The sequence below is a fragment of the Hemibagrus wyckioides genome, linkage group LG18, assembly GCF_019097595.1.
Source record: "Hemibagrus wyckioides isolate EC202008001 linkage group LG18, SWU_Hwy_1.0, whole genome shotgun sequence".
Taxonomy (NCBI): domain Eukaryota; kingdom Metazoa; phylum Chordata; class Actinopteri; order Siluriformes; family Bagridae; genus Hemibagrus; species Hemibagrus wyckioides.
In genome coordinates, this window is record NC_080727.1 from 17,374,514 (window position 1) to 17,398,020 (window position 23,507).

Sequence of the window (23,507 nt, forward strand, 5' to 3'; positions counted from 1 at the left end):
AGCTCAGTGAATTCCAGCGTGGAACTGTGATAGGATGCCACCTGTGCAACAAATCCAGTCGTGAAATTTCCTCACTCCTAAATATTCCACAGTCAACTGTCAGCTGTATGATAAGAACGTGGAAGTGTTTGGGAACGACAGCAACTCAGCCACGAAGTGGTAGGCCACGTAAACTGACGGAGCGGGGTCAGCGGATGCTGAGGCGCATAGTGCGAAGAGGTCGCCAATTTTCTGCAGAGTCAATCGCTACAGACCTCCAAACTTCATGTGGCCTTCAGATTAGCTCAAGAACAGTGCGCAGAGAGCTTCATGGAATGGGTTTCCATGGCCGAGCAGCTGCATCCAAGCCATACATCACCAAGTGCAATGCAAAGCGTCGGATGCAGTGGTGTAAAGCACGCCGCCACTGGACTCTAGAGCAGTGGAGACGCGTTCTCTGGAGTGACGAATCGCGCTTCTCCATCTGGCAATCTGATGGACGAGTCTGGGTTTGGCGGTTGCCAGGAGAACGGTACTTGTCTGACTGCATTGTGCCAAGTGTAAAGTTTGGTGGAGGGGGGATTATGGTGTGAGGTTGTTTTTCAGGAGCTGGGCTTGGCCCCTTAGTTCCAGTGAAAGGAACTCTGAATGCTTCAGCATACCAAGACATTTTGGACAATTCCATGCTCCCAACTTTGTGGGAACAGTTTGGAGCTGGCCCTTTCCTCTTCCAACATGACTGTGCACCAGTGCACAAAGCAAGGTCCATAAAGACATGGATGACAGAGTCTGGTGTGGATGAACTTGACTGGCCTGCACAGAGTCCTGACCTCAACCCGATAGAACACCTTTGGGATGAATTAGAGCGGAGACTGAGAGCCAGGCCTTCTCGTCCAACATCAGTGTGTGACCTCACAAATGCGCTTCTGGAAGAATGGTCAAAAATTCCCATAAACACACTCCTAAACCTTGTGGACAGCCTTCCCAGAAGAGTTGAAGCTGTTATAGCTGCAAAGGGTGGACCGACGTCATATTGAACCCTATGGATTAGGAATGGGATGTCACTTAAGTTCATATGTGAGTCAAGGCAGGTGAGCGAATACTTTTGGCAATATAGTGTGTATATATATATATATATATATATATATATATATATATATATATATATATATATATATTCACACACAATATTCTGTATATTTAAGCTCATGATTCATCTTTATACTATATATTTACCCCATGGGTGCCTGTAATTCTAGTGTTGACTCTTCCTATCATTCTTTACTTAACAACCCACAGCTCATCATTACATGGATTTCATACGAATATTTGAATGACATTGGCTCGGCTCAATTGAACAGTCTTCATGTTTAATGTACGGCGTTCAGCCTTAAACGTTGTTAATGTACATGTTGGAGACCGACGACCGGAATATCGCTTTTTAATCGAGACTCTTTTCTAACCAAGCAGAGAAAAGTGCAGCGCTGGAGGTGACGTTTTATCTCCACGCCTTCATTACCTTCTATTCAGCGCTGACCGAGGAGATAAGAGAGTAAATCAGCTGCTACTGGAAGAAGTACAGGCAGAGATGTTCTGAAAGCTTCGAATCTACTTTAATAGTTTAGCTTTTGATATGAATTACATTTCTTTCTTTCTTTCTTTCTGTCTTTCTTTCTTTCTTTCTTTCTTTCTTTCTTTCTTTCTTTCTTTCTTTCTTTCTTTCTTTCTGTCATTTAGCTCAATCTCTCATGCATAATAAGAGAGACTGCGGCGTTCCAGAGACCTTGATCTCATGTTTCTGTTTTTTTTGTGATATGTATGATGATCTACATCTATAAAAAAATGATAGAAAGATATATAAGACTGTTGAGTGAGTAGGATCCTCATTGGACATGAAATAAATTTTTCTTTTTTGAAAATGTTATGGAGTACGCAGGAATGACAGATGGTATGCTTATAACGAACTTTAATGTTATTGTACAAAAAATGACATTTATGGACATATTGGACCCACATTTATGCTTTAATATTTACATATTTACAATCTAAATCTAACAGATCAGTACCTGGAACAGTTGTGTACACTCCGTCACCATATGCGCCAGCCCTTGAGTAGCAGCCAGGTTCTCACTCAGATCTCTCTGGTCTGGTCTTCCCAAGCTATACTTCCTTTGACCTGCCCTGTGTTCAAAATACAGACAAAAAAACAAACAAACAGGAAATGTCATAAGTATGCTCCACAGCTCTAATAATTCTAATTAGCATTGTTCCTTCTTTCTGGCTCTGCTGGGAAAGAGAGAAAGAGAGAGAGAGAGATGATATGATAAAAGCTTATTGTTCCCCTTTGGAAATGTTTGATTTGTGCTGCAGGTTCTGGAGATCTTGTCAGGTTTGCATTAAAACAACCTTCAGTCCAATCCTCTTCTATTCCTTGTAACATCACACTTAGTGTGTTTAGTGACTAAAAATATCATTCCATATTATAGTGATCATTTGGGTGGAGTGTGATCATCATAGTGTGATCACCCTCCACCCAAAACCCTCAGCAGGAAGACCGAGCCGGAAAAGAGATTACAGGTTGGACCGCCTGGATGTGTTTACTCTATGGAGCTCTGCCGGTGACGTCATTACGATCTCCACTTCCTCTCTCAGCTCTTATCATGGCCCGTCATCTCCAAACACGGCATGTCTCGTGGGAAGGAAGTGCAAGCATGGTGGACATGGCGAGTGTAATGTGCAGCGTTTCCAGAATTAATTTATATTCATTTGGACCTTTATGAAAAAATTTGGCTTCTGTGTCACCTCAGATTTGATACCTCTGTGAAACAGGAATTCACGGATGATCGAGTTAAGATTCTCATATTTTCAACAGAGATCTTTCCCAAGATTAAATCAGGTTTGAAATCATTCTCTCATTCATTCAGCTGCTGTTCTGAGATGAGATTTACGCTAAAATTTGAAATCTCATTTATCTTGGATAGATTTAAACCAGATGTGGTGTTGCTCATGAGTTAACGCTTAATCATAGAAGTTGGACATTTTAACTGCCCTAAAGTAAGGATTAGGGAAAAGGCAGTTACTTCCTAATTAAAGAAATACAGCTGGCATCTGAGAGAATCGCTAGATTGTTAGACAATGGTCAATTTTTAAAAAATATATATGAAAAAACACAGTAAAGACCTGCTGCTGGTGCTGTCTCTCTTGAGGACGTTGAGATGGAACAGCGATGGAGCCAAACAAACAGCGATATTGGTCGGAGTCATCTGGTTTTCCTCCACACAGGCCACCACTTCATGGAGGAAGAAGAGGAGGCACTGAAGAGCTTCTCGGTTCTCGTCAGGCAGGATGAAGATGGCAGCCTGGACTGCTGCAAACTGCTGATCCTTTGGGAAGTCTGTGGTGGATGAAAGGATGACTCAGTGAAAGAGAAGTGTATTTCGGAAAACCTAATGACGCTCTGTGCAACATTAGATACAGTGCAGATGGGTCTGCTTGGGAATGCCTACACTGGTAGATGTGCAGGAAGCTCTCGCACAGCTTGCTGGAAAAAATGGGTTCGGGTAGGTCTCGGAAATATTGCTTTATCATGTCGGCTACATCAAACGCGGACTGGTCCTCAAAGGAGAAGCCGTCAGGGTCAGCCTCGATCATGTCTCTTAGATACTGGATTCGAGATTTGACCCCAGATTTCCGGAAAAGGCCAACCTGTTGAAAAAATGAAGATGATGTTGATGATAATTGCTTTTAGACTAGTCAAAAGTTTCTTCTTCTAGCATGATCTTTATTATTGGAGGACGTTTCTGAGGACCCCACCTGATCCAGGCATTCAGTCTTAAGGTACTCCATTGCTCTGAGGATGCTCGGGGGCAGCGGTTTCCCTGACCGCTGAACACTCTGAAGCAAAGGGACACCAAACACCTTCCTGTTCTTGTGCTCCGAACCCTTCATCTTCCTGTAGACTTTCGGAACTGTCCTGCGGTGGAAAAACACACGATGTTCAGCTGCTGCATATCAAACATGACTGTAATAAATGACAGGAGAAAATTTTCCTAGTTAGTATTCAAGTCGAGTCTTTTCCTATTGCATAATGTCCTTTGAATCTCGTTTGGAAAGCTTCGCTAAAGCTGGTGAGTGTTCATGTTTGACATTTCATTTGTCTGTTAGAGTGTGCTCTTCTTGACTTCCACTTACTCGAGTGTTTAAAGACATGAGGAAGCTGTTAGGAAAGAAATGAGTTAAACAAATACAGATACAGATGTGAAAATCAAAGTGCAGCAAGATTTTTCTTTCTTGATAGCAAACAGACAGATCCTGTAGCATATGAAGCTTTCAGATTTGTTGTTTGAAGGACAAATAAACATTAAATTAATTAACATTTAGGTTTCATTCATTTCTGCTTAACTCATGAAGGTTTCAGTGAGGCTACTAGTTTGGTATAGTTAGAGAAAGACCAATTAAATGTCTATTTTTAATTACACAACCTGAAAGAAATAATGGTTTGCTTTTTGGATGAATTTGAAAGTATTTTTTTTTAATGATAAATTTCCTTGGTAAAGATTTTTGCTAAGTTCTGATCTGCTCAAAAGCTATACACCTGAAGAGCAGCTTCTTATTATTTGATCCAGATTAAACCAGCTTGAGTCTCCGATTCTAGGAACTAGCCCACCTTTCCATCCAAACAGTAAATTTAGCCATTTTCATCTAATGTGGCTCCCTTTGATATCAGAGCTAGCAAAGCTTTTCATTAGACTTTCCTTTCCATTTCGGCCTAACGCTCTTTAACATCAAACCACACATTTGAATTCAATTAAAAAGACAATATCGGTATCCTCTTCATTCCATTATCCCAATGATGTTCCACTACCGGCTAAACATGGCACAAACATCTCTTGACTTCCTGTGGCTTTGTAAACAGCAACTGATATTGTTCTTTAGAAATTAAAAGAGAGGAAGAAGTCACTGGACTGCAGCAGACAGGACTTATCTAAAATCTAGCATCATACACAGAACTCACTGAGCTGAATACTGAAAGTGTGTGTGTGTGTGTGTGTGTTGTGTATGGATAGGGAACTTAACAAGGTTATTTCTTTTCTACTTAGCCCAATGGTTGTTAAAACTAATAGACCATTACTTTCCCCTCAAAAAGTCAATTACGCTGTCCTTTTTGCCTTAAGCAATCAGTTTTACTCCAGTTTCCGCAAGGAAACTTATAACACTGAATGTTTTATTATTCCTTCATTGTATTTCCATCCATCTTACACCCTTGTGTTTACTTATCAAGCTCAAAAATGCTCACCGAATAGATGATGGATTGTTCTGAAACTTCATGCCGACTGCAATGCGTCGTTTAGACAACCGGCACTTGCATTCATATTCATCATATTCTTCATGTTAATCAAAATCATTAAGGGACAAACTGCTCAGCAGTGGGTCATGACTGTATATTTTGGTGTTTCAGGATGACGTTATTATTAATGACATAGCCTCAAACAAAAAAGTCGAGAGTCTCTCCCGATCCTGTATGCTACGTTCGATCCTGTAGGCTATGATCGGGTGCTTTTTTAACCAGTAACCAGGTAACACTGTTGACAACATACTGTAAAATCATCTGGCATACAATCCATCAGCTTAGAATTAAGGAGCTAGCTATGAAAATGAGACAAATGCAAAAGCCGGAACACGCAGCAGGGTGTAGGGAAAAACCTGAATGTGAAAGGAAAATGGAAAAACAAGTTGTCGGCATATTGACATCCTCAAACGGTGTGTTATCATCAAAAGAATGCAATACCAGCACCGTGAGTAATTCTGTTCCTCGACAGGAAGTGGTATTGATACTTGAGTGATGCTTGAGTCTTAATGAATAATGATGTTTGCAATTTTTATGAGTGTCATCTGTTATTGTTATTGTTTGGTGATATTAACCCTCATGTTCCCAAAGTGAATCACTCTCACTCTGGAGGTCTGGAACAAATGGAAGTAGAAGGATTGGTTACTGTATGTTAGTGTGGTTTTGTGACTGAGTGAACCGGGTTGATCTGAATAGCCTGGTAGTCATGGTAACCAGGTTTGCTATTAGTACTTGAGAAGGAAACAATCAATCCGGAAAGCTCCAGTAGAGCTGAAGGCAACTGCCCTGGAACTATGGTTACATACAGTATAGGTAAATTTGTCTAGTGAATGGTGTGTTTCCATATGTTAATAAAGAATTAACCTCTGAACCCAGTCTACATTTTATTCTTTAGAGTTTCCTGCATTCTTTTTATCTTCCTTTTCTCATCTTACCAGTTCCATCCTTGCTTGCTGAAGGGCGAGTGTTTATCCATGAGGACAGTCAGTCTGAGCAGACTCAGTCTCTGCAGCTTTGAAACACAAGGAGCAAGTTGGGAATCGATGGCTCGGGTAGTGGGGCAAGGTGTTGAGAAGATCTGTTCACTGCACCAGTAAAGTTTCTGAGCACTGAAATATACAAAACCAAACAGTGTTATATGCTATTGCAGTTTAGCACAGCAGATTTTCCAAAAGGTGGTGGTGATTTTGTATCTTACCCAGAGATTTGCACCGTATTTGACAACTCCTGTGAGATTTTGTTGCAATTTTGCTTTGGGCCATTTTGGCCCGTTTCACTCTGCTCTTTGATCTCAAGGTGGATGTCAGTCAGAGAAGATGGGGAAGGAGAGTTGGAATGGGAGAAATCTGAATCACCATCTTCAGGCAGTTTGTCTGTCCATGAAGTGACCAGTTGCTGTAGTCCAGTAATACGTTCCATTACACTATCCAAGGCTGAAAACACATCGTCATCCATAATTTGCAAATGATCTGGGACGTTGTCGTAAATGCTAGCACGATGGTCTTGTACCGCCAGAGGACTGCATGGTGGTTCTTGGTCTTTGGACGGACTGCTTCGACATCTACGCCGATGGTATCCATGAAAGCTTCCGGTCCTCCAGTTGACGGAGGTGTTATCAATGGGTGACGTCACAGTATTGTGCAAAATGGTCGGAAAAGTGCCTGGCTTGTGACCATGTGGAATCTCAAAGATGGTGTTACCATTGAGACCGTGCTGGTTGGGTTGCTCTTGCTCACAGACTTGTTCTTCTGCCTTTGATTGAGTGTTCTGTCTTTTACAGTTACTACGCACCTTGGTGATTGGACTGGGTGTACTGACTGCACTGCTGTTCTCTGAGGGACTACTGCTGGAGCCATATGGTGGTGCACAGGACAGTTGGCTAGATGTCTTATCTGAGAGTCCTGAAAGGCTCAGATGGTGAAGTTCCTCGTGCTTGTCCTGAAGTACAGGACTACCAATGACTAACCGTGGTTTTCCACCTTGGCCGTGGGGCCATAGCGTTGACCCTCGGAGTCTGAGCTTGTCCATCTTGCGAAGAAGGCTCTGACCCTTTTTCAGGGGAGGCTTCTCACGGAAGCGCTCTTCACTGCTGATGTTATGAGGCTCCCCGGGAGATGGAGGTCCACTGTATGAGCTGTCTGGAGACAAATTTTTGGAGGTGAAGGAGCATCTAGAGGAGCTCCGGCTTGTCTCAGGCTCCTCAGAAGTTTTGAGTGTGGTACCACCGCAATCACTGTCTGCGCTGCTTGAGCTGTGCATGGACAGAATCTCATGGTGCTCACTGCTGTCTGATAGAGATGCCTCACAGCTTTCAGACCTTCTCAGTCTTGGGCTGTCCACAGATGGCAGAAAGTCCATACCATCTGTACGTATCCAGCGCCTACTCTTCCGGTCGTAGGACCATTTGGGGCTGATGGCACAGGGCTCCACATCGTCATCAACCACACCCTAGATTACAAAATAACAAATGATCCCAGGACATGTCAGTAGGTCCTTTTTGAGGATAAAGAAAACAATGTTTGTTTCGTGCTGTGAAGATTCATTCTCAACATAAACTCACTCTTCGTTTGTATCTGCTCAGATCCAGCTTCATCTCCATACATTTGTTTAATGTGTTTAGTCTCCTGGGTGCAGAAAAAACATGAATAAATACTAATAATAATTTCTTCCAAATACAATCAAGAAAAAAACATGCACTCACCTGCAGAGAGAGTCTAATGTGTCACTGTCCAGGAAATCATGGTCACTCTTCACCCAGTCTATATCAATAGGAATGTGGCAATCTAGATGCCAAACAGAATTACAAGTGAAAACATTGTTTGCTGTTCATTTGTAAGTGTGTGATTGCTGGAATTTTCCAAATAAATATTTACTTTTGAAAAGCTGTGCATACTGAGGGAAGCCGGCGGCTCGGAGCCAGTCACAAGTCTCCTTTGCTTCGATTTCTGAAGAGAAAAAAAATAAAGTGAGTCATTTCTGATTGCTCTGTTTTCACCTGGCAAACATTAGCGATAGTTTAGAACACGAAAGAATCTTTAACTTTCTTATAAATTCCCATAGATTATTGTTGTTGATGTGGTGCCGGATAACCTAAATCTCGTTCATCTCTCTATTTCATGGTGGACGGAGAACCAGAGAAGCAGCCAGATTACCTCGCCTCATAACTCTGTTCATCTGCCACCCATTTACTTTCACCTTTTCTGATTCTTCCCTAACAGAGCACAGCCAGGAACAGATGGTGGAAACAAATCCTTTCTTCACACTGGCTGGTGAGCCATAAAACCTCAACGCCTGGGGCGCTTTCTGTCTTTCCCATAGGCGACTGGAGGGTCAAGGGAAGACAGCTGGACCGAGAGCTACATAGCGCAGATGGCTCCGTTATGTAAACAGTCGGAGGTTTTTTTTTCTTCTTCTTTTGCAGCTCGCAATGCAAGAGCTGTATGCTGTATGTACAACTATGCTGGATGTGGCTGCTGGGTGTAGCTTCATTCTACGGAGCGGACTTTTTCACCTCAAATGATCTGAACAGCCTTAACAAACAAAAAGGTACAGCTTAGCCCGGGCACAGAAACGGTCAAATACGGAAAGAACAGGGATGTACAGTATATACAGCGTGGGAGTAACTACTGTAGCTATGAGGACAAGCTCCCGTGTTGTGTCTCCAGCATATGAGAATGTCATTGTAGGTTTGTCCAGCAGCATTTTGCTATAACGCTAATGCTTGAGCTTATGCAAAATACGGGCGCTCGTGTGCTCAGTTGTTGGATTGGAATTTACAAACTACCTGTAATGTTGCCAGCCACCTTGAATCACCTTGCTAGATGCCATAACGTTAGCAGGTGTACCCCATATTAACTTCAGGCTACGTCATATTTTTAATGTATTGAAATGCTTTTTCAATAGTCACTGAGGAGAAGTGACTTTGGGCTAAATCTCTCTCTCTCTCTCTCTCTCTCTCTCTCTCTCTCTCTCTCACAAACATACAGTCACTTTGCTTTCATTCTGCACAAAATGTCCTTTTCTGTTTGAGAGGTCAGCTTGGCAAGTACACACAAATTATCCAGCAAAGCAGATAGAACTTTGCTGAGGTACAGAAATGCTGCATGTACAAAAAAAACCCCCAAAAAACAAAGCAAAAAAAAGAACAACATTTTCTCATCCTACAGCAAGATGTTGTAAAATTCTAGTGTAAATATTGCAGTAATGATATTTTAAATATGACAGAAATATAATACAGAATCGCACAACATGACTAATTAGTTGAAACAAGCTCATTTTCAGAGAGCGAGAGAGAGAGAGATGGAAATTATTACTCAATAAATCTTAATAATTAAGGAAACAGTCTGGAGTCAGAGTGGTTTGTGGAGTAATGGAAGTACAACAAAGGATTGTATACACGAAGAGTGTCACGTTTCTGACCTACATGTTTGATCTGCACTGAAATCGCTCGCTGAACCATTTGCAATTGTAAATAATCAAAAACTCTGACTTTGACCCCTCACCCTGGAGGAAGATGTTTTCAGTCCAGTTCTCTTGCGTGCAAATCATATGTGAGATGGTATCACATGTCTCTCCTTTCATACAGCCGCTTCCTTTTCTAAATACTCTGGGCGGCCCTACAGGAAGTCATGCTTTTTTAGGGTTTGGAAGCTGATAACAGTTGTAGCGTGCAGTTCTTCTCCTCCCAGCCTAGAAGCCTTTACATCAAAACTTTCTGAATGGCCAGGGAGGGTCTTGGCTCATGGTGATACGTGCTCCCATGCTGCATGCTCGCTACACATACAAAATAAACAATTCATTAACAGCCATCAGCGGAGGTTCAGCCGACACGCTCAGAGATGTAGACGAGGGGTAACGATCAAGAGTCCATCTTGAAGCCATCTAATAATCAACGCTGTTCTTTGCAGGATCGGAAAAAATGCTACGACTGATTTCATGACTAAGACAATTTAGTGAAGAAGATGCAAAGCAGATGTTTCAATGACAGGGAAGAGAATTCAGAGCTTATATGAGATGTTTTATTTGATGTTTTTAGGATTTGGAGCGGAAACATGAATGAAAGCTCTGTGATCCAAAATTGTGAATTTTCAAAATAATGCTTAGACTCCAAAATAACATGAGAAGGTAAATTCCTGATGTGGTCAACAGCTGATTTTTGCTTGTTTTTATAAATCATCAAGAACTCTGTTTGTAAAAACTGGTCCAGATTTAGGTCTAAAGTGACTCTACCACAATTTGCTAATTTTCATCAAGAACCCTGACCCTCACTAATTGCTGTCGCGACCTTATACTGTATCAAGAACGAGGTTCAATGCGACGTCATAGTGAAGGATAGAAGAAGACAAACATCTTAATTATGGCGACAACTCGTTGGCTCATTGGCTCCTTAATGGTCTGGTGAAAACCCTTGATGTGGCACAGAGGAGTTTTCTTTGAGCTGTATAAATATATAGGACATTTTCCATGCGCTTTGCTTTCCAGCTGTTTCTCCTTCTCCTTTCTCTTTCTACCTCATGTACAATTTGATCAGAGACGAGTGCGATTTGGGTGCAAAACAGCCGCTTTTTGCTCTCGCCAGGTCTGCTAGGTAGAGAAGCATTAGGTCATAGGTGTAATTGCTTGCATGCCCTGTTGATACCGCTGGTTGCTAACAACACTCTCTTGAACAAGCGCCAGTGGTGCTGTGGAGGAGCTCTGGTGCTTCTCATAGCAAAGAAAACAGCCTCAGTGAGGCAGGGTTTCTAATTTATGAAGAATGTATAACATTTATGACGATCACTACACAACACGTCAGCATACACTCGAAGTAAAACAAACTGAGTGTAGTATAAATGCAGCGCAATGGCTCTAGGTATAACTGAAATAATGTTTATTTTTTAAGAATCTTCCCTTGTGTGCATTAAGCCACACATTTATTGGATAAGGATTGAACATTTTTAACCAATTTAAGGAACTCTTTAGGTTTATTAAGTCTTTTAAATTGTTTAAATTGCTTCATTGAGGCATAAAACATTCCAAAGTTCGTACAAGCTCCTCCAGTAAAAAATCAATAATCTGTCTAACATCCATTCTGAAACATTTTCAGAACATTTACATGCATTTGATTCGCCTTTTTAAAATGACTACTGAATTAAATAAAATTGAACAAACACTAGCAAAGACAAACAAAATGTTTCACTTACTTGTAATCAACATAGCTGTAGAGTTAACTCCAAACTCAGTGTGTTGCCAGTTAGAAATAAATTACAGAAGTGTAATAAATAGTTTATAAATAGTCATTAAAAGCATGATACAAATAATGTTCAGTTCACAAAAAGGAGCTAGCTACTTCTCTTTTTCAGACTGATGATATCACTGGGACAGCATTTCCCTTTCAGTGGACTAAACCACTCAGTCACTGAGAGGGTGGTTCCCATGGTGCATCAAAGGCACAGGTTACAGTTGTGTTCGAGCTGCTCAAATATACTTCAGGCCTTCGCTGTCCATGTGTTGTACGTGAGAGTGTATCTGTCCTTTGAAGTGGATTGAAAATGTAACAGCTTATTCATGGGGACTTGTATAGCAGACGTGTCTCTGTTACCCAAGTGTGAGAAAAAACACTTTTTAAATGAGTCGATTTGTATTGAAGCTTGAAAATGAATGAAAATCGCAGAAGAACTGAAAAACGCTGAAATACTGAAACTTGCTAAAGTACTGAAAATTGCTGAAATACTGGAAATTGCTGAAAAACTGAAAATCACTGTAATACTGAAAATTACTGAAATAGTGAGAATCGTTGAAATACTGAAAATGGATGAAATACTAAAAATTGCTAAACTAGTGAAAATTGCTAAAATACTGAAAATCATTGTATTGCTGAAAATCGCTGAAATACAAAAAATCACTAAAATACTGCAGATCGCTCAAGTAGTGAGAATCAGTGAAATACTGAAAATTGCTGAAGTACTGAAAATCGATAAAATTCTGAAAATCACTGAAGTAGTGAGAATCACTAAAATACTGAAAATCGTTTAAAATACTGAAAATCATTGTATTGCTGAAAATTGCTGAAATACTGAAAATCGCTCAAGTAGTGAAAATCACTGAATGTCTGAAATACTGAAAAGTGTAAAATGTTGAAAGCTTGCACAGATTTTTATTTATTTATTTATTCATTCAATTTAGTTTTCCTCTGTTTTTCAGTTTTGTATTGTCGAAATTTTGTAAACGTATCATAAAGGTCGGTCTTTAAAAAATAATATCGCATATATTTTTGTCATCTCGCCCATCTCTAGTAATCCCTGTCCTTCTCCTGACCACTGCTATCTTCCCCAAATCTTTCTATGCTAGGAATCTTTTTTTTTTTTTTTTTCCAGGCAGTTAACTGCCACGTCATTCTGAAGTTAACAACCTATTATTTCTAGATTGACAGATTTCATATGCCATCAGACATCCTCCAGACGCTCTAAGTGCCAAGTTGGCAGTTTGTATTGAAGTTTCCAATCAATCTCCTCTCTACACGCTGACACGACAGGTCAACCTCTGCGACAAATATATCAAACATTTCTTCAGAAAGCTTTTTACGCGTTCATAAATGGATGGAGAGAAGTCCGATGCACTTTTCTGCACTTCTCTTTGAGCCAAACTTCAGGCTTTTGATGTAATCAAACCCCCGAGAGAGCCATTAGTGCTAATGGGATATCAAGGACTCGATCCTAATGAAGCCTCGGAGTCGAAAACTATTAGCTGTGATGGGCTTCGTCGATATCGGTGTGAGAGCGTAAGGGCGGTTCGGACGTTCACCTCGGCTCTGCGGCTGTGCGAGCGGGTCGGATGCGGGTCACGCACGTAGGAGGTTTATATATGCTGAACACGTTCACGTGACTTGCTGTGGAAGCGTCAGTGGCTTTAACGTGAGATCTGCTGTGCTGTGGGTTATTTTGATGGTTGTACTGCAGGATTTTAGGATATTTGATGGAATAAATGTAGGAAGTGATGCACTTTTTTAGTCATTATTGTTTAAATTCTTTCATACCTGCATACAAAGAGAAAGTATCATAAGCTTAGTATCATAAGCAAGAATTTCATAAATTTCCTTCTGTTCTGTCACAGATCTGCTTTCACACATTACATTTTTAAATTTTAGATATATTTTTTCCCCTTTTTTTCTTGTATAGTTAAATTTATTTATTTTATTTTTTTTTTACTGTAATTCTTTTTTTTTTAATGAATTTGAATTTCACTTGAATTTTATCCGGGCCTTAGCAGTACATAAAAAAGCTAAAACTAATCACATACAAACAAAGCTCATTTAATTACTTTTAAAAAAGCATGCTAATTTAACTAAAGTTAAAAAAGCACAAGTTAAAAAAAATAAAAATAAATGAAGGCTAATTTAATCAAATAAAAAAGCATGAATAAAAGATAATTTAATCAAATCGAAATATAAATAATAGCTAATTTATTCAAATTAATCACAAATCCTGATTACCTACAATTACATTTTATTTTTTTCTGGACTGTGAATGATCTTGTGTGTTATATAAACCTGTCGGCGTCTAGCAGAAAGAGACAGGACTCAGACGTTGACAGTGCAGAGCGAACGGAAAACATGACATGAGCACTGGCTCCATCGTGTCCACCAGCGAGTCCCACCCTTATTGTGTGTGAAGTCATTTGGCTTGCAGGACACATCCCTCTCCTGCTTCCTTTTCTCTTTTTCTAACTCTAGTTTTAGCTCGAAATGTTCTGCCTTGTCAGACCTTTAGCCTTTATATCATGCAGAAAAAGCACACAGGAAAAAAAAACAGGAGATATGAGATTTTTGAAGTTTTCTCTAATCCATTTTCTGCAAATTTGATCGGATTGTTCTACTGGCACTTAAACATACTTTATCAACACACTAAACAAAAAAACAAACAAACAAAATCCCACAATAATTTAGTAAGATTAGTCATTTTTAATGCTTAACACTATATTCCTTAGAATGAAATAATTCATTATTTATTTCTTTATTGGTTGGTTTCTTTTAAATGCTTTATAAAATTGTCCTGAAATATTTTTTACACCAATTTGGACGGTTTTGGATCGGTGTACATTTACGTCATTCGATGTCATTACGTCGATTACGTACAGATTAAATACAAACGCTTATTTGATTTTTGCTCCAAAATCAAAGCAGAAGAAGAAGAAGAAGAAGAAGAAGAAGAAGAAGAAGAAGAAGAAGAAGAAGAAGAACAGCAACAACAACAACAAAAAGGCATTGTCATGGTCAGAAAGAACTGATTCAAAACTGAAAGACCTTTGTGTTTTTCTTTGCTTCTTTGTAAACATTTGAAGGCAAAGCAGACTAGCTCATTGTTCTGAAACCTGGGGAACCTTATTATAAAAACAATTATGTATTTATGGAAGTCAGTGGAAAGGCTGCAAGTTATTTTTTGTGACCTCAAAATAAGAAAAGTTGTGTTTCTGAGATGAAGATCAGCATCGTCGTACTATATATTGTTTTTTTTAATGATTCTTCACTAATCCCATCCTTTTTCTGAAGACTTTGATCACTGTTTATGGATGGATAGATAGATAGATAGATAGATAGATAGATAGATAGATAGATAGATAGATAGATAGATAGATAGATAGATAGATAGATAGATAGATAGATAGATAGATAGATAGGCCCAATTCCATTTCACCGTAGCTTAAGCCACGATCCCAAACTGTAGGTCTTTATATGTATTTTTGACAGGAAAAATTTATCGAGGCTCGTTCATTTCATAAAGAACAAGGAGAAAAAAAGATTCATATAATCATGTAAAATTCCATGACCTTTATCAGCCTTGAGGTATGCCTTTGGAGCTGAATTCAGATGTTGTGAGGGAAGGATTGTCCTCTGTAGAAATATCAGGGATTATGTTGCATGATTGTAGCTTTTCCTCTAGAACTGTTCGGAGATTTTGAGCCGTATCATGGCTTCAATTGACTCGGATCCACATTTGGATTTAGAGGCTGCGAAAAACTACAAATCGAGGTCACTTTTAAAAAAAATTCTGTAATGTTTTTATTTTTTTTTTACATTTGGCACTGAACGATGAAAATAGATGACAAAAAACAACATGGACCATTTTATTACACAATATGTGCAAACAATATGTGAGGAAGCTTCTTGGATAAAGTTACATCCTGCTGTCATCCTTTTATTTTTAAACTCTTTTCCCTCCCGCCAGTGGCCAAAAAAAAATGGAATTTGCTCCTGTTTTTCTTGTGTCCATGTTGATGATTGAATGTCTTTGTCATGTCCCTCTCCACAGTGATGGTTAATATGAAGCTCACATGAAAGTAGACACTCAGGACTTTAAGAATTTGTAGTGTTCCATAAATATTTCTGTTTTTAGCTACTAGGCACAATATATTCATAGAAACGTTCCAAAAAAACAAAAACGGTTATTTTTTTCCACAGAAATGTTTATATCTTCAGAGTAAATGATGATATCAACCCTATTTCTGCTCTCTAAGATGCTCCAAGTGCTTATTCATCTAAAAAGTAGCTCATTTCTGATCTTTAACCACTAAAATTGTGTAAGGTTATCCAACAGAGGGAGACGTCTAAAACACACTAAAAGCAGAGTCCTGACTCATTTTATATCAGAATCACAGCCAGAACATCATTCATTTATTTATACTGCATTAAAATGTCCTGTAAGTCAATTAGGCTGGTGTACTGGTAAAAAAAAGGATTTAAATCAGAATCATCTCTCAGCTACAATACACTGTGTTGATTTATGAAAGGAAATTAGCTGGTAGGTTGTTTTAGGATTCTTAGAAAAGGTGCTAAGGCTCTTCTTTCTTGATTTCTGAGTAAAATCTGTGATGTTTCTGAATTACTTGAAACTGAATTAAAAATGAACCTGGCATGAGTATGGAGCTCAAACGTAGGAGGAACCTACGACTAAACCTGACTAAACCTACTGACTGCTTCTGGAATTTTCATCTCCACATTTTTTTAACTCAGAGGCAGACGATTTAATCGGGAGAGTGCAGCATGCTTTACTCCCAGCCCTGCTTATACAATTATGTGGGTGAGTTATGCCGGATTTATTTCAGATGCCCACATCTGTCCTAGCTTTTCAGTGAAGAGAGAGAGAGAGAGAGCGAGAGAGAGAGAGGATGAAAATTCAAAGGCAAGGCAACAGACTAAACAAACAACCAAACGAGACATGATTACAGTGAAGTGTCATAACCTCCTTTAAAGGAAGAGCTCAGCTTTAAAAGAAATTAAACTGCGATGTCAAGTGCCCTGATAGCAGAGGCGGCTCGTTCTGAATAAAATTATAACTCACCATTTTCATCAACAAATCGAAACGAGGAATTGTTTAACCCTTTAATACCAGAGGAATGGAAATGGGACGTTTTCAATCAGTATGAATAACGATGTTCAGGCTGCGAGTGTGATATAAAATGAGTCAGGACTCTGTTGGCTTTCAGTGTGTTTTAGACGTGTTTTTAGCTCTGTTGGATATCCTTACACAGAATTTTAGTAGTTGAGGATCAAATTTGAGCTGCTTTTTAGATGAACAAGCACTTGGAGCATCTCAGAGAGCAGAAATGCATTTGATATCAGCATCTACTTTGTAGAAAACAATAACCGTTTTTATATAATATAATGCCCCTAGTAGGCTAGCGAAAAACAGAAATAATTATGAAACACTACAAAGTCCTGAGTGTCTACTTTTAAATGAGCTTCATATTAACCACCACTGTGGAGTTGGACATGACAAAGACATTCAATCATCAACATGGACACAAGAAAAACAGGAGAAATTCTTGCCCCCTTGTATTGATGTTATACTTGCCACTGGTTTATATAGGACATTTTTTCATCTGGAAATTTTGGAACAAATCCATCGTTATAACTAACAAAATGTCTTCAGATCCATCTCGAATTTCAACTGGAGATGGGACATCATCATCACCATGATGAATTTTTAAGATCGTTTCAGAAAGCATCAGAAGCATACCATGAAAGAGACTTGAATGAAAGTATAGATTTCAAAAAACCCTGGCTTTATGGATGTGACATTTTGGCAGTATGGATGTGACTGGTACCATATATCTGATGTATAAACAATGCTTTTTTCTTGCTGGAGAAGTTAAACATTCTGAAATATAAACGAAAGACATGAGTGAATAGAATTTCCTTGATATTCCATAACATGTATACGTTTTTTGACTTTACTAGCATCCACTGTTTTTACTAAAGGACACTGAGGTTCTGTATGAAGGTGAGAAATTAAAGCGTCTCTGTTTGGTTTCAGCTCACGTTAAAATGTCATTTTGAACGTAATAATATTATGCATATACAGTGTACAGGTATATTTATGATGTAAAACCAGAGAATGACAGGGTGAAATATTGCGCTTGTCAGACGGTGGAGCTGGAATTAATACTGAGCCAAAATAACTGAGTTTTCTGAGAGTTTCAGTCAAAAAAAAAAAAAAAACTTATTTCAGAGCTAAAGTAGTAGCTTTGAGTTCTGAATACTGATGTTTTGGTATTTACTCTATATGCCCAAAGCTGGTATGCAGATTTAGCAAACAGTTCAATCTTTTCTATTTACCTCACAACCAATCAGCATCAATACAGAGCGCAGGGTCAGCCATGATGCAGCACCCCTGGTGCAGGGTGGGTTGGGGGCCTTGCTCAAGGGCCCAACAGTGGTAGCTTGGCGGTGGTGAGGCTTAAACCCTGATCTTCCAGTCAGTAACCCAGAGCCTTAACCACTTGAGCTACCACCACACCACCACGTACTTTTGCCCATATAGAGTACATAAATAACGTCAGATTTGAATTTTCTCATTGTATGGCTAGGTTGTTTTGCTTCTTTTTAGAAATAAATGGTTAAAGTGTGAGTAATTCTGAAATAAGATGAATTCTTATACATTTGGTTTATTTTAATCTTACAATATGAAAGAATAAATAAAAAAATTGGACTCTATTCAGGATATTGTCACTTGTCATTTGTTTGAATTTTGTGTTTGATTTGTTGTGTTCGATTACATTGATTAAAGTGATGTACACCTGGACAATGTGCAATAGTTTTGGCACCTTTGCTGTCTTCACATGTCGTGCGAGTGTTGTGAACTGTAAAGACCTCGGCACTTGGCCCCATGCTTTCCATTGTCTGCACGAGGTTTTCAGCTTGACTGTTTATGTTATATAAAAGGCTCGGAGGGCTATCTAGCCTGACCCGTTTCCTAAGAGACAAAGTGAAGAGCGAAGCGACGCCAGGTCGAGGCGTCATCGGAGGTTCGTGTGTGACAGCAGGACGACGATCTGTCCAAGGGCGTGTTCCTGTGGATGGTGTATTTTTATTTTTGGTGGGTGAAAGTGAACAAATTCAATCTGGCCTTCTGCTCATGAGTCTTAACAAAGCTATTTCCTTTTGCTGGATGAAAACACACACTCCAAGAACCGCCTTCCTGACTTCCTTCCTTCCTTCCTTCCTTCCTTCATCCATCCATCCATCCATCCATGCTGCTGTCGCAACTCCACACCTCAGCAAAGTGGAGCTGATAACGTTAATAACGTTCCACCTTTCTCTCTTGTCCTTTGCAGAGGGCAGAAGAGAGGGGAAATTAAGAGTGGGAGACATATTAAAGCCAGCACTATCGCTATCAAGATAATCCAGATTGCTTGGGGGGCCTGGATACCCTTTTGTTACTCCGTTGTGATGTGGAACGAACAGTTTCTACAGAACTAGAGGTGCTAGCTAATAGTAAGATAGCAGAGCCAGAAGCACTAAATGAGATTCAATTAAGTGTGATTAGAAATCGCTGTAAGGTTTATTGATGATCTGTTCCACTGTACTTCTGGTTTTCACTGAATTTCACCAAATATGATGTTGGATGCACCAGAAAATCTTATGGAATTGTTGTTATCATTTGTTATGATTTCTGACTATTTTGTTATATCTGGAATGTTCACGCCCACTATGAAACGTTTTTGTTTTAATTCAGGTTTGAATATATTATCCATATTATGCTGAAATGTTCAGAGCTAATGCTTGACAGAAAAATTCAAGGAAATACTCCATTCCTGGGATGAGATGTCACTCATAACTTTCATACATTTCATCAACACCCATGTCACAGTAATTTATAGTAGTTACTGTCTAAGAACTGCAGATACCAAATAAACTACCTCCTCCCATTTTTTTTTTTTTTTTTACCAAGAAATGCAGGAAATGTCATTTCTCCTGTTTTTGTTGATTACTAAATGTCTTTGTCTCCAAGCTCTTATGAAAGTAGACTCTCAGGACTTTCAGAAATTCAGGAAGAATTTGTAGTGTTTCATAAGTATTTCTGTTTCTTAAGCTTACTAGGGCCAATTATATTCGTAGAAAAGATCCATAAAAACAAAAACACAAATGATTATATCTTCAGATGATGATATCAAACCCATTTCTGCTCTCTGAGATGCTCCAAGTGCTTGTTCATCTAAAAAGCAGCTCAAATTTGATCTGTAACCACAAAAATGCTGTGTAAGGTTATCCAACAGAGGGAAAAACACACGTCTAAAACACACTGAAAGCCAACAGGAGTCCTGACTCATTTTATATCAGACTCACAGCCTGAACATCATTCGATTCTTTATACTGATCGAAAACGTCCTGTAAGTCAACATTATAAAGGGTTAAGAAACTAGAGATCGAGTAACGCTTTTTTTTTTTTTTTTTTAGGAACCATCACATTACGTTATCCAACTGTTCCCAGCGATAAAGTCTTTGGAAAGCCGGAGTGCGTAATCGTTAACTCTGCCAAGCTCCCACAGTAGAGGAAAGAGTGTTTGTGTTAGGATATCCTCATGCCAACAATGTTTTCTTCACTCTTAAACCGAAAGAAATAGAAGGCGGTAATCTTGGTGTACGTTGCTGAAAAAGTCATAATACTAAACTTCTCCATGTTCCTGTTCTCTCTCCACTCTGCCAAGTCTTATTAATCAATGACTTTTTCGGTTCTTTGGAGCTTCGGAGCAACTTTTCCACTTATCATTATCATTGTGGTTCTTTTCTGTTTTCTTTTTCAGTGTCATGGCCACATCATTATTTTTATGAGTCTGGTAAAAGGCTATAAACTCTAAATAAATGGATCTTTTTTAAGATATTATCATCAGTTCTTCTCATTAACGCCAATAACTGGCTCTGAAAGTAAAACAAGGTGAAGGACGAAAGCGCTTACACGTATTATTGATTTGTTTCATTTAAAAATTTTAGTCACTGTCGACTCGCACGAGTGGAAAAAAACGATATGGACGGTTAGGAAAGTCTATATCGTATGTAAGTCTATGCTAGGAAAGAAAGATATATTTTTTTCTTTTTTTTCTTTATTATTATTAGTATTTATTATTAGTAGTAAAATACTTTTCTTTTTCCAGTAACAATACCAATACCAAAGCCTTGAGTAACAGATACTAGCGATACAAACCAGATATTTTTCTTCGAAAACTTCTTGAAAATTTTTTCATATTTTTTTAAGAAAAACAAAGAAAGAAACAAAACCATAGCTTTCAATTGTACATAGTAAAATGTATGAAAGTTTTAATATAATAAAATGTTCAAACCATATCTACACAGAGAAGTGTTTCTGAATGCATTAAACGGAGCAGACAGGCATCAATTATAAGTTTCAGCCTGGGACATGTGTTACTGAACCCGTAACAAGTTGTATGATGAATTCTAGATATGACTCCAAAACTTTGAGACAGTTGAGAAACTACAACCTGAAACACTACAGCACACTACAACTTGAGACACTACACTACAACCTGAAACACTACACCACACTACAACCTGAGACACTACACTACAACCTGAAACACTACACCACACTACAACTTGAGACACTATACTTCAACCTGAGACAATACAACACAACCCACTACACTACACCACAACCCGCTAGACTACTCTACACCCTGAGACACTACACTATAACCCGAGACTCTACACTACACCCCAAGACACTACACAACCCGAGGCACTACACTACAACCCGCTACACTACACTACAACCTGAGACACTACACTACACAACCCGAGGCACTACACTACAACCCGAGACACTACACTACACAACCCGAGGCACTACACTACAACCTGAGACACTACACTACAACTCGAGACACTACACTACAACCTGAGACACAACACTACAACCCGAGACACTACACTACAATCCGAGACACTACACTACAACTTGAGACACTACACCACAACCCGAGACACTACACTACAACCCGAGACACTACACCACAACCCGAGACACTACACTACAACCCGAGACACTACACTACAACCCGAGACACTACACTACAACTTAAGACACTACACCACAACCCGAGACACTACACCACAAGCCGAGACACTACACTAGAACCTGAGACACTACACTACAACTTAAGACACTACACCACAACCCGAGACACTACACTACAACCCAAGACACTACACTACAACCTGAGACACTACACCACAACCTGAGACACTACACCACAATCTGAGACACTACACTACAACTTGAGACACTACACTACAACTTAAGACACTACACTACAACTTAAGACACTACACCACAACCCGAGACACTACACTACAACCTGAGACACTATACTACAACCTGAGACACTACACCACAACCTGAGACACTACACTACACTACAACCCGAGACACTACACTACAACCTGAGACACTACACTACAACCTGAGACACTACACTACAACCTGAGACACTACACCACAATCTGAGACACTACACTACAACCCTAGACACTACACTACAACCTGAGGTACTACCCTACCCTACACTACTCTACACTACAACCCACTACACTACACTACAACCCTAGACACTACACTACAACCTGAGGCACTACCCTACCCTACAATACCCTACACTACAACCCTAGACACTACACTACAACCTGAGGCACTACCCTACCCTACAATACCCTACACTACAACCCACTACACTACACTACAACCCTAGACACTACACTACAACCTGAGGCACTACCCTACCCTACAATACCCTACACTACAACCCACTACACTACACTACAACCCTAGACACTACACTACAACCTGAGGCACTACACTACAACCTGAGACACTACACTACAACCCGAGGCACTACACTACAATACAACCTGAGACACTACACCACAACCCGAGGCACTACACTACAATACAACCTGAGACACTACACCACAACCCGAGGCACTACACTCACTACACCCCAAGACATTATACTATAACCCCAAGACACTACACTACAACCTGAGACACTACAGCCTGAGAGAATAAACCACAACCTGAGAAGCACATAACAGATGTGTGGAGAATTTCCAAACAGTGTAGAAGAATTTATAAATAATGAGTAAATAAATGTGAGAAACATGTGAAGTGGTGTGCTGTAAATCAAACACCTGACACATTTTATTTTCATAATTATCACACAATTAAGTTTTATATCACATATTAACATTACGGGTGTATTTCTCTGAGTGTGCGGTCAATTTCATTTAACAAAATAATGAAATTTAAAAGATTATCATTACTGGTTGCACTTTGACTCCATCTTTTACTCAATCTGTTTAGAATGACATCATTGTAACTGTAATGGGATTATAATAATTACAGAAGCCGCTCCATTAACCTCTGCGATGAAAATTTACATATCATTGCATTGTAATTGTATAAAACTGCGTTAGATAGAGATGTTTTTCTACTCGTGTTCAACTGAGAGCATCAAGTGACGGTTCAGACCATGCAGTTGTCCTTAATTGCAGATAGAAGCAGATTCTCAACAGTATAGAATAAACAAATATATCTGTAAACAATACAGAAGACAAGAAAAGTGTGGAAATGAAATGAAAGCCTGCCAAATGTGCGTATCGTAGAGAGCGATTTTTGACAAATAAAACTTGATGGCTTGAATCGAGGACAAGCTAACGTTATTAAATAGATACTCATACGCCAAAAAGAAATGCTTACAAGTCTGTTTTTAATCTTGTCATGATTCAATTTCTCTAAATTAAACTGAACACGTTGTATTTCACTGAAAGGCCACTAGAGGGCAGAAAAGACTCTGATTATATAACATGGTATAGGCGATCACAGTTACATAGATAATGAAACAAAACCCCGGG

The 23,507-nt window shown here is 39.3% G+C and overlaps 1 protein-coding gene across 2 annotated transcripts in view; it reads right to left on the bottom strand.

Annotated features, from left to right (window-relative positions):
- si:dkeyp-23e4.3 (rho GTPase-activating protein 7) overlaps positions 1-23,507 on the bottom strand; it is a 48,770-nt gene that overhangs the window by 4,835 nt on the left and 20,428 nt on the right. Inside the window, exons 1-10 of one of the 2 annotated variants that reach the window (XM_058415041.1) lie at positions 11,509-11,684; positions 8,200-8,271; positions 8,028-8,109; positions 7,887-7,950; positions 6,525-7,774; positions 6,262-6,435; positions 3,793-3,952; positions 3,486-3,684; positions 3,160-3,373; positions 2,046-2,160 (exon numbers count right to left, since the gene is read on the bottom strand). In XM_058415041.1, the coding sequence (XP_058271024.1) occupies positions 2,046-2,160; positions 3,160-3,373; positions 3,486-3,684; positions 3,793-3,952; positions 6,262-6,435; positions 6,525-7,774; positions 7,887-7,950; positions 8,028-8,109; positions 8,200-8,271; positions 11,509-11,521 (2,343 nt within the window). In that variant the 5' untranslated portion in view covers positions 11,522-11,684. Of the gene's footprint in view, positions 1-2,045; positions 2,161-3,159; positions 3,374-3,485; positions 3,685-3,792; positions 3,953-6,261; positions 6,436-6,524; positions 7,775-7,886; positions 7,951-8,027; positions 8,110-8,199; positions 8,272-11,508; positions 11,685-23,507 lie in introns of those variants that run through there. The other variant, XM_058415040.1, reaches the window with a different exon arrangement.